Source organism: Polypterus senegalus, chromosome 17 (genome assembly GCF_016835505.1).
Source record: "Polypterus senegalus isolate Bchr_013 chromosome 17, ASM1683550v1, whole genome shotgun sequence".
In the NCBI taxonomy this organism is placed as follows: domain Eukaryota; kingdom Metazoa; phylum Chordata; class Cladistia; order Polypteriformes; family Polypteridae; genus Polypterus; species Polypterus senegalus.
The window spans coordinates 16,916,210-16,931,756 of record NC_053170.1 but is presented as its reverse complement, the minus strand read 5'-3'; the positions used below and the strand labels follow the sequence as shown (position 1 = coordinate 16,931,756).

The window sequence follows — 15,547 nt, the reverse complement described above, 5'->3', positions numbered from 1 at the left end:
CATGAATTGGCGTCCTGTCCAGGAGTGCTTCCTGTCTTGAATTCAGTGCTGCTAAACCTGCGATACTGAATTGGATTAAGCAGGTTTGAAAATGTTTTTTTTTCATTGCATATGTTGGTGATGCAGTGGTTAACACTGTTGCTCCATCTTTGTTTCCAGCATCCTGGGTTCCAATCTTATGCTTAGTCGTCTGTGTCAAGTTTGCCATTATACCCATGTCTTTGTGGGTTTTCCTCCCCTTCTCAAAAGATGTATTAATTTAGCTGGTGATGCTAAATTGGCCCTGTGTGAGTGGGCCATCTGATGGACTGATATGTCATCCAGAGTTGGTTTAAGCCTTGAGCCTAATGCTACTGGGAGAGGCTCTGGCTCTCTTGATGAAAAAATCCAGGTATTATTTTAGGTCATATCCCCGAATCCTATTACTAATGAAGAATATTCATTGCTGTCTAATAATTAACAATGGAAGTTACTGGCTTATTATATTACATACTGTACATGCATACATTTATACAGTAGAAACATATTATACATAAATACATACATTCCTAAACCTGCTTAATCGTATTTAGGTTAAGAGCAGTCAGAGTCTTGCGAGGCAGCAACCAGACCAAAAGCTAGAACCAATTCTGATAGTGACTCATTACAAGTATGAAAATAATACATTGATCCATACTAGAAATTAATAATATATTGATTCATAGATAGATACTATCAGTGACTAATATAATGACCATACCAACAATTAAATAAATGCTACTGACTGAGTCATACTAACAATTATGCCTGTATGGATTGATTTTACTACATCAAAACACACTTATCCAGAATGGGGTCACCAGGAACCTGGAGCCTATCCCAGCAAGCACTGGGTGCAAGGCAGGAACAATCCCTGGACAGGGCACCAGCCAACACAGAGTGAACACGCACACACACATCATGGCCAGCATCAGCATTGTCTATCCAGCTAACCAGTATGTCTTTGAACTGGTGTAGAAAACTAGAGCACATTGACACAAGAAGAACAAACACACATGAAGTATATGGGTTGTGAACAGTGTTACTGATGTACCAACATGCCACCCATATTATAATAGAATGTAGCATCACATTACATTCTGAACTTACTTAATTAAGCTCAGAGTCACAAGGGTCAGAGACTGTCCCTGCAACATCATGCAGGAAACAACTCCGGTGAAACACCAGTTCATTATGCTGGGATCAATCTCATATACAGTACACTTACACACACCAAATCTGGATTCTCCAATTAACCTAATCTACACAACTTTAGAGATGTAAGAAGAAAACCAGAGTACCTGAAGGAAAAGTCAATGTTGTTCTCACTTTTAATAAAGGACATGCCAATTCATAGTAGTTAAGAAAAATACACTGACCCTTACTACAAATAGAAAACCTGGAAGCCCATAGAAGCAACATCAAATACAGTGACCCATATTACAACTGAAAGATATAGTAACCCTTGCAAGGTATAAACCCCAAGATAAAGTCTACCTTGTTTGTCCTATTTTCATTTTTTATGGATTCCATTACATATAGGCTTCCAAGGTGATGTGCATGTTCCTTGCTGAAAGTTCCACTTACCAGAACTCGTGGCTCCTCTCGAATGTTGTTGGTCTTCATTTTGCCACTGTTGTTCGCCTTTTCCCGATTCTTGGCCTGGTGTCTTTGCTGACATTTTTTGTCCTGTGTGCTACAGGGAATGTGGCTGTTGTTTGGATGGTCCAAGTTCCAGGAGTCTTCCTTTTCTGTTTAGATTAAAGTGTGACCAACAGTGTGATTCAAGAGAAATATGTCACACCCAGTATATCAGAAGATAAAACATGGCAAAACAGTAACTAGTGAAGAAAGTGAATTAGATTTTAGGAGTGTCCAGTTGAATGGCTGCCAGTCAGTACATTTTTGGTATAGAAAAGGCACTGGGGGAAAAGATGGAGAAATGCATTCAAAATGAAAAGCAGGAGGCATGTTTTTCACATAAAATGGGAAATCTAGAACCACCTGCCAACTCAAGTAAAAGCAGTGACCTAGACGGCATTTAGCCAATTAGTCAATCAAAGGTGCATGATGGACTTAGTGGTCTTCTCTTGGATATAAAAATTAGTTTTTAACATCTCACCTTTAGTTTAAATTTATATCATGTGGTACAGAGACCATCAGGCATCTATTAAAAACTTAACAGATGAATCATGATAGTAGCGTGCAGTTACAGCGCTTTATGCTAGTGCTTGGACAGGGCACTTTTTCTTACTGCTCCAAATTTGCCTGGCTGTGCATAGAAATGTCTCATTCATCTGACCTGCTATTTAGTCTCTTGATTCTGTAACAAAAGGAAAAAAAAATCATTTTTCATTTCAACATGCTGCTTTTTGTTGGCCAGCCTTGATGACTGAAGGCCTGCCAATGTTGCAGGGTTTGATCGGCAGGCCTAGTGAAGGGCTGCCAAAACTTGCATGTTGATGAAATTAGAGAGCATAAATCTGAGTGAGCAACCGTGCCTTTCCACAGTGCAGCTCCAGGAAATGGAATGGCAGAATTTAGAACCTTTATCCCTCACTCCCCCACCTTGGTTGAAGTGAACTGGGGAGAATGCCAAGGTCGAGCCAAAGGCCTTTAGACTATAAATGAGACTGGCGACCATCCAGTTCATAACTGTAAGCTGCCTTTAGCCAAACCCGGCAAACAGCAAAAGGCAATCAAACATTCTTTCTCTGACTTTTTTGTATGTTGCCCATCACACCACAATTATTGCAAGTTCTATAGTGTAGCATTTTACCTGCCTACGGTAACCAACCAGTTAGCAGCCTTTGCGATTTTACAGGAATATGGCTTCTATTAGGTGTCCAATCACCTTTCCCTACATTTGCCACTCACTTCAGTTTCAAACTCGGCACAAGCCCAATGCCCTGGAAAGAAGACAAACGTTACTATGCTTGTATTTTCCTCTTGCTATGCTGCTTGTAAATTGTACAGTGGCTTTAAAAATAATTCTCCCTTGGGTTTTAATTGTGTTTCAAGATGGAATCATAGCAGGCTTAATTGTGATTTACTATTTAAGAACATAAAACTTACGTAATGTGAAAGTGAAAAAACAATCTACCAATTCTTCTGAATAAATTATAATTCAATCATACACCCATTTTCTCAGCCCACTTTGTGTATTATAAAGTCACAGAAAATAATCCACCAGAATTGGTTACAAGTTAGGACCCAGAACTGGATAGAACACTTAATACATTTCATGATCGCAGACTCACACACACAAAGTGCTATTTGGGGTTATCGTTTGAGGTTAGATTTGACAATTAAACTAAAGTGCACAATGAATGAAAATAAACTGGAGTACTCAAGAGAAAATAATTGCGCACATATGACGGCAATGCAAACATCACAAGAAGAGAATTAACAAGTCAAGAACTGAATATATGCGGACCTTGGTAAAACAGGAAGCTCCAGGACTCTAAACACTTGGACCTTAGTCCTTTTGCAGAGATATTGAGAGCACCAAACACCCTTTTCCAGCAACCTCAGGACCCCCCCATGCGCTCCCAATATGCCTACTGACTTAATAGGAAGAGTCACCACAGACATGAATGTCGTTGCCGAGGTAAGTAAACATCTCGACAAGGATGACATTCTCTCCTAGAACAGACACACTGCTGATGGCTGTGCCCAAGAGATCATTAAATGCCTGGATCTTGATTTGTATCCAGGACACTCGCAAGCCCAGACACTCTCACTCCTCGCTCTTTCTCTCGAAAACCCCAGTCAGAGCCTCCGTTGACTCCGCGAAAATAACAGCATCATCAGCAAAGTCAAGATCAGTAAATCTTTCTTCACCAACTGATGTCCCACAGTACAACTTAAGAAAATTACCTCCTTTTTAGTCACTCTTGACAGTGATCTCATCAGACCTTCTTCTAATGCAAGGAATCTTGGTGTTAATTTTGATTCCTTCCTTTCTTATTCCACCCACATAAACTACATTAAGACACTTTCTTACTTTCACCTCTATAACATATTCCATGTTCACTCATTCCTTTCCTTTTCTAATGCTGAGAAACGTATCCATGCTTTTATAACATGCCACGTCAATTATTGTAACTCCCTACTGGCAGCTGTCCCTTCTAATCTTATATCACAGCTCCAGTTGATCCAAAACTCTGCTGCCATAGTCTTTACATGAACCAGCAACAGCAAGCACATAACACCCATCCTGCTTCGCCTTCACTGGCTTCCTGTGTCTTCCAGAATTGAATATATAATTCTATTAATAACCTACAAAGCTTTAAATGGCTTTGCACCAGACTGCATCAGTGACCTTCTCCATCACTATGCTCCTGTTTGCCCAGTGAGGTCCTTCTGATTCTGGCAATCTTGTTGTGCCCCACACTTACCTGCACTCTATGGATGACAGGGCTTTCAACTGTATAGCGCCCAGAGTTTGGAATGACCTCCCTAAATTAATTAGATCAGTGGACACAATTCATTCCTTTAAAAAACAACTTCAAACTCATAAGTTCAGGAAGGTTTTTAACTTAACATTCTTTCAGTTTACCTCTCTGTCCAGATGCTCAGGATAATTTGTGTGTGTGTTATATCACAAAATATGTTATTTTTTCAGGCTTTTCTTTTAGTATTGATTTTAGTATTTTACTTTGGTTTATTGTATTTTATTCTATTTAATGCTTTGTATCACATGTATTTATGTTTAGTCTTGTATGCAGAAGTATTTGTACAAAATATACTCTGCTGTTTAAATAAGCGCCTTGAGCATGGGAAAGGCACTATATAAATAAAATGCATTATTATTATTATTAGATAGATAGATAGATAGATAGATAGATAGATAGATAGATAGATAGATAGATAGATACTTTATTCATCTTAAGGGGAAATTCACATACTCCAGCAGCAGCATACTGATAAAAAACAATATTAAAGAGTGATAAAAATGCAGGTAAAAATTATTATTATTATTAATAGTGTGTCATCAGCTTTCAACCTAATCTAGTGAAACAGTCCAATTAAAAAAAAACATAAACAGTATTTTGGTTGCTTAATCAGTAATTTCATGTTTCTCATACACCTTCTTACACCCTGAGCAGCCCAATACCAGTCCCAACGATTGTTTAAAAATCATTCACTATATTACACAGGCGATGTATGCCACACACAGACAAAAATCAATACCTCGTTTGCAAGTGACTAGTAATCAAATTGTTATAATATTTCCAGGTGACTTTTAATCTGGTATGAAATCATACATGTGGTGTTTCATAAATGGTCACAAAAAATAGTTGAAAAAATCATAGCAATTATTCTGTATAAGAAATACCCAAGTGTTACGCATCAATCAAAAAGTCCCAGCTAGTAGATTTCAACCAATGTGATGAGCCCTCCCAATGACCAAGCAAATTCGAGCTATAGGTTGTAAACCAGAAACAGCATTACTACTCTTTTCTGCTGTTCATGTACTCTCGCATATTACCTCACAAAACAACAGCAAATATCTACAAATGACACATCAGTACTTATAGTAGATTCAAATATGGAGGCCACCTTTGGCAAGTACCACCTCAAATTTCTGGGCCATTAGCTCGGACTCAATAGGTCACACACTCACAAACTTTATACCAATGGATTGCAGAGACTGTGACGTCTCCAGTGATACATAAATGTTCAAATATGGACATAATGAAAAATACACCATTTGATTCAGAAGCAAACAATAAAAATACTGAAGGTTCATGTAAACATGCAGGTGGGGTAGGGGTGTACTTGGGTGTAAGGGTTTTTAAATAACAGAAAGAGAATCAGCTTCATAACCAATGTTGTATGAAAAACTAAGATTAACTTTGTAATAAGGAAGCACCATAAGCTTTAACAAAAAACATGGACTGACAACACATGCTAGCACACTCATGGATGTGTAAGGTTATGACACCCACTACATAGCAACACATAATGTCCTCAAACACAACAGTACAAACATCCTAGAATATATACAGGGAAATAAGGAGGCAAAAATTAATAGATATTATAAAAAAAACCCTAAGAAACAAATGACCCCAAAAAAAAGGCACAACACCCTCAGGTGCCACCATATCCTCACTGCCCAAGCCAGACTGGAACGGTATAAAAAACAAATTGTAATTCTTCAAAGAGTCTATGTAAATACAATACAATCCACTCATGAGTATGTTGCAGGAGACATATATTTTTGTTCCCCAATAGTCTCTATCCAACAGCAGTGTTCAGATATGCAATGTGAGTCCAGGTGTGCAGGGCATGAGAGGAACTAAGTAGAAGAAGAAAACAACAGGATATCCCCATAAACACATGTAAAAACATGCAAAGTGGTGAAAAAAGAAAGATGTTGCTGTTGTAATTTTTGGAAAAAGATGTAAAAAAGTGAACTTGAAATGAAATCTCTCTAAATTTGCCATATTGCTTGGACTCGGGCACACTGCCCTCTGTTAAATGGATTCAATCAGCTCTCCTGTCTTGTTAACACACTGCTTCATGGAGCTGTTTGCCTCCTGCCAAAACCTGCTTAATGTAATTTTTAATTTAGGACAGCCATGCCCCTGCAGGAGGTCTTACAAGATGAACCAGGGACAGGGAAGAACACATCCTGATGGCCTGAATCAAAAACAGCATCTTTGCAGGCCGAGTGCTTCTGCTGTTTAAATGAGAAAAGCTGGACCATTTCTGGCAGGTGTCTACCAGCCAACCTAACAACAGTTAAAAAGCTTACATTCCTGGAAAGAAGCAATATAAATAAGCAGTGCCACATTTTGACAAGCCAAACTAACATGCTTAGTTGCAACTGTAATATCTCCATGTACTGGCAGAAATATCTTTTCTCCTCCTGTTGGTGCCTTATTGAAAGGAATAGAACTCCCAGAGGTGCTTGGATAATATGTTCCTCACAAACCTACAGCCTGAGTGAATGCACTCTTTATTTGGCTCGCTCACCAACTGGACACGATCACAACTCTCTTTTGATTTTTTTCCTTTTGATTTTCTGCTTTGAAGGCTATTGGCAAATTTTGCATAAGATTACAAACAGGGTTACACTAACAGTCTTATCTTCTAGGCAAGCTTGAATTTTGGCACATTAAATACGAAATAAACACTGTCACTTCAGGCAAATCTTTAAGAAACATTCTTTGCTCTCTGAGCCATCTGTACTTAGTCTGTTCCAAATCATATACTGTAAAAGAGATTAAATTCTTAACTAAGAGTATTTTATGCCATTCCTGGCAAGTCACCTGATTAACTAATTTGAGCAGGGATTTTTTCCAGGCAGTGAAGCAGATTGATAATGAATGTAAATCATACTGAGCACACTCATTTTTGTTTCTCATTCTGTGGCAACCTTTAAATTTAATTAATCAATCAATTAATATAATATAAATAATAATTTCATTAAAGTTCTTGAACTCTAGTAGGCGCTATATCAAATACAGGCCATTTACCATTTAAAGTTTTTAACATGATTTCATCAATTTTGTTAATTATGTTAAGTCTATATCAAAATGGATAGGCACATTAGATAGGGCTGCTGCCTCAAGCCATCTTATACTGATTACCAGCTATGGTACTCTGTTGGTACCTTCACTTTTCCATGACCAAACAAACGCTGTTAGGTGGCTATTAACTAAATAGTGATTCTTGAAATAAGTCAGGCTCAATACTTTTTAACCGACCTTCATATGCAGTTGTCACATATACCACATGAGCAGAGTTATTGTAGACATGCATTCCAATACTCATATTAGAATAGACAAAATATTTTAATAAAGTCACCTTACTGAGCATCTGGCCTCTCTGTCCATATTGTTATCTAACTAAAGTAAAACAGAACAGTGAAAGGTCCCAACAAAAAAGATGTCCGTTAAAAGGCCCTCTTATTGCAGTTATGTAACAATCTGTATTCATGTGTATTTTATGTTTATTGTTGTTTTAGAATCATTATTTTTCCTATCCTTACGTTATAAGTATGTTTTGTTACTTTAAGTGAGCCTCAGTTCCTTGTGCTTTGTGGGTAGGGATCCAGGAGGCAGGGCCACACTGACATCACTGTTCCTGAGCCCTCCTTCTGGCTATTTATGCAGAGAAGGCTCAGATTAGGAGGTCACTGTTTTGAGAATTCAGATTATTGGAACTTGTTTGCTGGCAACCATTTGGCAAATCCTTTTTGTCTCTTTTTGCGCTCCTTTGAGCATTTTGCACTAGTTTTTTTCAAATAAACTATTAATTATAAAGATTTTTTATTTGCCCTTTTTTGCAAAGCCATGTGTTTATGGTCACCTCCCCCCTTGTGGGGCTTTCCTTATATTTTGAACTGTTATGCCAGTTTTCCCACTTTTGGCCTAGCCTGGCCAGAAAACTGCAAGTAGTTTTCTGTAGCAAGCTGGTCTGGGGTCAGTCTCTCCTGGGTGGTCCAGTGAAGGTCCTGGCCTGCTTTATGTTTATTTTTGGAGGCCTTAACCACTTCTTGCCATGTTCGTGTCTCCATCTTACAACAGCTGCTAGTGTGGGTAGAAGGCCATTGTTATATAGCTATGAGTTGCATTTCCCCCCATATCACAAGGTTATAGATCAGTGGCTCCAGTTGGGTTGGGTGAGATCCTATTGCCTAGTACAAATAAACCAAAGTTATTTAGCACTTCTGAAGCTTATAAAGAAGGGCGAAGTGTTTCCAGAGGCAACTGGAGGGTCTTAAAATTTTTGGAATGGTAGTGCACTGAGCATTAGGCTAAGCAGTGATATCTGGCTGCTTTGGTCATTTTTTAATTTAATTTTTCTAGTGCTTAAAATGTTTGGGCCAATTTATATACCATTAATGAGGTTTTTATACTCAAAGAATAGATTTTTGATATTTGTTTTGTGATCTAATTCTTCGAGAGAAATGTATTTATTTTTACCATTATGCTGCGACACCGTTTTGTTTTCTTCTGGATGGCACCTTATTCTGACAATGGCATTTATGGTTGTTATTGAAATGAGTTCCTGCTTGTGCTATATGTGATGTCATCAATATCGGCATGTCCGTTATGTTGTATCAGAAATTAGATTAAGCTTGTTAAATACTTAAGATAATTTATTTAGCTCTTTTCTGGTTTAAGACTTATTTTTCTGAACTGTCAATTACGATTCTTGTTTCACTGTTGTCCTGACATAAGATTGGTTTGATTCCTAGTTTTCGATTTTTGTACATCTCTGGCTTATGGCTTTCTGAAAAACAGATGTGAAGGCTATATAAGTAAAAGGTGGAGAGCTCAGAGATATAGAGATAAGCAGGATTGAAGGTCTTCTCTGAATGGCTGATTGAATTTAAAGGTGGATCAGTAGATGGAGTCAGCTTTCATGAATGGCTGTTTGATTTTACAAGTGAGCAAGCTAGCTAGACATGGTCAAACACTTCAATAGTCAGACCAAAAGAGACAGCAAACATCCAGCTGGTGTCATTTTAAACTGTTGCTTTAGATTCTCCCTGTTTATCTATACTAATAAAAGGCAAAGCCCTCACTCACTCACTCACTCACTCACTCACTCACTCACTCACTCACTCATCACTAATTCTCCAACTTCCCGTGTAGGTAGAAGGCTGAAATTTGGCAGGCTCATTCCTTACAGCTTACTTACAAAAGTTGGACAGGTTTCATTTCGAAATTCTACGCCTAATGGTCATAACTGGAAGGTATTTTTCTCCATTAACTGTAATGGAGTAGAGCTGCAAAGACGTGGGGGCGGAGTTTCGTGTGACATCATCACGCCTCCCACGTAATCACGTGAACTGACTGTCAACGCAGTACGTAGAAAACCAGGAAGACCTCCAAAAAGCGCTTAAGAAAACATGCATTATATAATTGAGAAGGCAGCGAAACAATAAGAAGCGAGCGAGTGGCATATACTACCATATTCATGAGTGCTGCTACCTCGGAAAGAAAACATGGTGTAAACCTAAACTTTAAATTAAGTTCATAGACAGGCTACCGCTGGCGTTTCACATGCCTACAGGTAATGCGGGATACAAGTTTAATGATAGGACGCAGGATATAAACGAGAGTTTTGATCACTTTGTAACTAAGTTAAAATTGTAGGTGAAGGGGTGTGCTTATGCAAATTCCGAAGACTGTGTTTGTGGGGATTGACAGTTAAGGCGGGTGGGGGAGTCACGTCATCATCTCCCCTCCCACCTCATTTCGCTCTAAGCTCTAAGCCGTCATCCGAAGCAACTTCGTCACACTGCCACCAAATACTCACAGAAAAATCCACAAGTTAATACACACGCTGTCTCTAGAGTTTCAACACACTGAATCCTCCAGGCACTACTTACAAAAGGTCACATTGACAATCGTGTTACGCTATTTTTAAAATCTTTCCTTTTCTTAGCACAAGCACAGCTGAGAAGCTTCGATGCATGTGCTCCATAACGTTGAAATATAATGCATTTAATCACACTTTGCATTACAAGCAAAGGGAGCTTTTGTCAATGCATGATTTCCTGGTACACCGATTACATTGATCAGCGCATCCCGATTCATTTTACCCTCGCACCACCTTAGTTTGGGAAGAAGTATGAAAAAATATGAGGTTAACACAGAAAAACAGATCACCAATTCAAGCTTTATGAATAATCGATTCGCCATCAATAATTGTTTTGGTAAAGCCATCCTCCTTCCATTTTATAATTTTTCCGCCACTAGCCATGATTAAATGAGCGGTAAAAAGTAAGAGCGAGGAGGTGACTTATTTAGGCAGGAATATATATGATAGCAACACTCATGACAATGTCAATCATGTTACGTTATTATTAAAATGTTTCCTTTTCTTTTCATTACTTCTTTAACACACTACTTCTCCACTGCGGTAGCGGGTATTTTGCTATATATATAATATATGAATTACCTCCAAAGAGCTGAGACTTTTGATATCATGAGCGTGTGTACAAAAGGGGTCTCCTGCCCAGCAAAAGTCGAGCAGCCAGCGCGTGCATAGCTGTGCCGGCCTTTGAGACGCTGACTGCGCTTCTGCCTTAAGTCAAAGTGAGCACTTTTAATTTTTTCATGTGCCCCCTGAGCTATAGCCCAGACAAGTGCAAACACGGGACCCCTTTTCTACACCACGGCAAAATAATATTAAGGCGATTCACACTTTCTTTTGCACGTTACGATTATCAGGTCCTCAGCTCGGATTATGAACACACGCATACGAGTGGAGGACTCACAGTGCCATCACAGCCGATTAATGGCGGGACGTCTCACCAGTCTACACAAGACCCACCGCGACTGTCCCCAGAAGATGCTCATATCGTCAGCGAACACATCTCTCTATACTATATAAAAGAAAAAGGCAACTTTCCTTTCTTTACACCTTTTTTCCTTTTATCCCAAACCAAAGCCTTTCTCTCTTAACACGGCAGAGGACACAAAATAATTTTCTTTAATTGCCGGTAAGGCACATTACCAGAGGCACAAATTTGAGCGTTCACATAGAAAATGTAATTTCTATACCACAGCCGTCGTGTAGCGCCTTTCAAAAGGGATCAACTACCGAGAGATGATCCATATACATTTTAGCTGCTGTTAGTTACTTACCTGTTTTGTTACACAGTCTTTAAAATGTAGTTTACCCGCAACCACTCCAGTAGTGCTCAATGTACCTGTACTTCTTAAAACGTTAATGTTTTACTGTTTAATAACTTATAGACTATATTTCATTATTTTTCCCTTGCACTCAGTGACCAAAGCTATACACACACATATAGACACATACAAACATACACACAAGTATATGTATGTGTATATATATGTATGTATGTATATATATATATATACACACACACACCCCTATCTAGATTATATATATATATATACACACACACACACACACACACACACACACATACATACATACATACATACATACATATATATAATTTGTGTGTGTAGATATGTATATAGATATGTAGATATGAAGATATGTATGTGTATATATATATGTATATTATATATATATGTATGTATGTGTGTGTGTATGTATGTGTGTGTGTATATATATATGACAGCAGCAATCCAAGCTGTGAGAAAACAGTAAAAGGAGGCGTGTTAGACGTCGTGGTACATTTTCTGATGCGGCTACCGAAAACAACTTCGTGATGCTGCAACCAAATACACAAAACAATTACTTTGACAATCATGTTACATTATTTTTAAAATGTTTCCTTTTCGTTTTCATAACTTCTTTAATACATGACATCGCTGCGAAGCGCGGGTATTTTGCTATATATATATATCACAGCGACACTCATAACAGTGACAAAACAATTACATTGACAATCATGTTACGTTATTTTCAAAATGTTTTCTTTCTCTTTCCTTCTTTAACACACTACTTCTCCGCTGCCAAGCTCGGGTATTTTGCTATATATATATATATATATATATATATATATATATATATATATATATATATATAGATAGATAGATAGATAGATAGATAGATAGATAGATAGATAGATAGATAGATAGATATGAGATATATATATAGATAGATATGAGAACATAGATAGATAGATAGATAGATAGATAGATAGATAGATAGATAGATAGATAGATATGAGAACAACACTCATATCAATGACAAAACAATTACATTAACAATCATGTTACGTTATTTTTAAAATTTTTCCTTTTCTTTTTCGTACCTTCTTTAAAACACTACTTCTCCGCTGCGAAGCACGGGTATTCTGCTAGTTTGGATTAATAAATCAACACTAGCACTGTCAGATCAGATGCCATTATTCAAATATAATGGCAAAATATTATAAAAGCATTTTATTCAAAGCAAAAACTGATATTTGAATGGAAAAGAAGGGTTGTTTGCTTCACCTGCCACTATTTTCATCATCACATTCCTCTAGTCATTGTGGTATAAAGTTGGCTAATTTTAAATAAATGATCACACCCCAGGAAGGTGCAGGTGTCAGTTGGGTGCGGGTGCGTGTGAGATGCGGAGGCAGATAGATCAGTCAGGCGCCTTAATGATACCTGCACCCAATTTAACAGCAAGGATAAAAGGAGCCTTGAAAATGAAAGAGGTTAATGAATGGAGAAAGGGGCAGGAACAACAGAGAGTTGGTGCAAAACTGAAAGAAACAGGTGGAAGGGAATCTGAGCCCCGGGAGAGGAGTGTGTGGCCAGGGCTCAAGGGGAATAAGGGTTGTTCCTGGTGAGAATGGCAGCATGAGCAATGTAATTACTCCTGAGGACTCCCCTGCAAGGCTGGAGATGGTAGTGGAAGTCAAGGGAGCAGAGGCTCAGTGGAGTCCCAAGAATGCCAGGGGAGGGGCGGTGGGTACACAAGCAGGTCTGAAGGTTGACTGGGCCTGTTGGTTGATATCTCTCCGTTCTGTGAAATCTGAATAGGATAAGCCTGGGAGGCGTCAGTTTTAAAGTCATGCAACAGGGTTTGGGGATTTTAAAGGACAGCTTCCTACAAGTATGTTTTATGTAATATTTATTGACTGTTTTTAATCTCCATATTTACACTGTTTTTTGGATTATTTACTTAAAGAAGATTGCAGTGCACTGTTGGACACTGTTTTTAATAAAAACACTATTTCACTTATACACGTGCCTCTTGGCTGGATGTTGCCGTCCTCATTTGACCGGCTCATCTTGGTAATGGTTGCAGATTCAAGAGGCTCCCAAATGCAAATGGGAGAATGGAGCCAAACCGCACTGCAGCAGTCACACTACATACTATTGATGTATTTTACAGATCTTTTGCAAATCACTTCCACAATGAACCTTCTGTTACTTAAACACAACCCATCACAAGACATTTTTTTCTACCTCACTGCTCTGCTCTTGGATCTGCAGTTATACCAAGAACAGATTTTTAAACACTTCTCTGGCACTATAATTGTTTTTCTATTGATTCCTTTCCAATCCACTCCTGAACCTGAGATCACAGAGTTACTGCTGCTTAATGATAGAACTGCTAAGCATCCAATGCACTAAGCAAAAGCTGGTTTCCTTTATTGTTATTAACAATGGAAAATAACTTCCATAGTTCTGATTTTGCTTTTATGGTCACAATAACTTTAAAATGACCATGTATAATTGATTTTTCAGTGCCAGCTATGCTCATTTAGGTTTCATGTGAAGTCTGAGTTGGTTTCAATGAACTGTAATTTAAGAATACATATTCAGGTCACTGAGAGAAACTCAGCTTAGTTTAGTCTTGTGAGTTACTCCTTGACCAACTGGCCCCAGCCAAGGCACTGAACTGGGTTCAGTACAACTGATCTGACACCTGAGATTTTTTTGGTTTGCTTTAAAATGCTACTCTGTATTATTTAATATAGCAGTTTTCTTATAAACACCCAAATAGATTTTTACCTGATTTTTTAAGTTGCTGAGAATAAATGAATAATTAAAATGTGGAGGAAGTACTTAAAATATTAATTTAGCGTGACATTAAGCACATTCAGTGGTTTCGCTTGTGAAGCACATACAGGCTCACAGTGACTCAGTTTAATACAAGGGAAATGGACAGTCACACTATTTTTTTCTTCTGGCCTCCAAAAGCAAAATAAAGCACAGCTGGCATAGTTTGTACTTTGCCACTGTCACTAAGTTTTGTGACGCAAGCAGGTGCAAGTCTCATTGCACCGAGTGTTGCAAATCGTGACACTGATTTAAGCAACATCACTCAAGTGGATTTTTAAACTATAGTAATTTTATGTTTTGGGCCACATTTATGCCCCTTATGCAACACAACTGGGTGAAAGCAACTTTTTTCATCAAGATCTGATTCTTCAATTTTATTTCACAAAACGGAATATTGGCCTGCAATATTTCTTTCACTACAAAATCACAGCTATACAGTATGTAGGGAAAGTCATATACCTGGCATATTTTTATGGCTGTTTACACATTTAGCCTGTAAGTTTGTGGATGGTGCAAGTTAACATTCCTAAATGTTGCCTATTTGCTATAAGGTATATTTTTATTGACTCTCTCAAATTGTGTAAGAATGCTAGGGGTTGCTGTCACCCCCTTAAACCCAACAGAGAGATTCACAGACACAGGGTAAAAGCACCAAGAAGTATAATTTAATTATTTCTTGTTACACAGTGCCTTCACAGCACTACAGCCACAATAAACACAATTACATTAATATCAAAACACAATTCTTCTCTCCTCCACACCTCCCAGCAAGCTCTGTCACACTCCTTCCGACTCTGGCTCGCCTGCTGGGTCTTCAGCAGTCCTTTATATAGTGCCTGAAATGCTTCTATTCTTCCTTCCACATAACTTGCCAGCACTTCTGGGTCAGATGGAGAACTCCAATTCTTTAGTCAGCCCGGAAGTACTCTGGTGCTCCTGTCCAGGTGATCAATTAGTACTTACTGGCTATAGGGAAAGTATGACTCCCATAACTCCCTTCGATAGCTCCCCCTGGTGGCACCCAACAGGACTGTGAAACAGAACTCCAAGTCCCA

The 15,547-nt window shown here is 38.3% G+C and overlaps 1 protein-coding gene across 1 annotated transcript in view; it reads right to left on the bottom strand.

Moving 5' to 3' along the window:
- LOC120518039 (insulin-like growth factor-binding protein 4) overlaps positions 1-15,547 on the bottom strand; it is a 104,683-nt gene that overhangs the window by 15,411 nt on the left and 73,725 nt on the right. Inside the window, exon 2 of the mRNA XM_039740591.1 lies at positions 1,606-1,769. Within this exon, the coding sequence (XP_039596525.1) occupies positions 1,606-1,769 (164 nt within the window). The remainder of the gene's footprint in view (positions 1-1,605; positions 1,770-15,547) is intronic.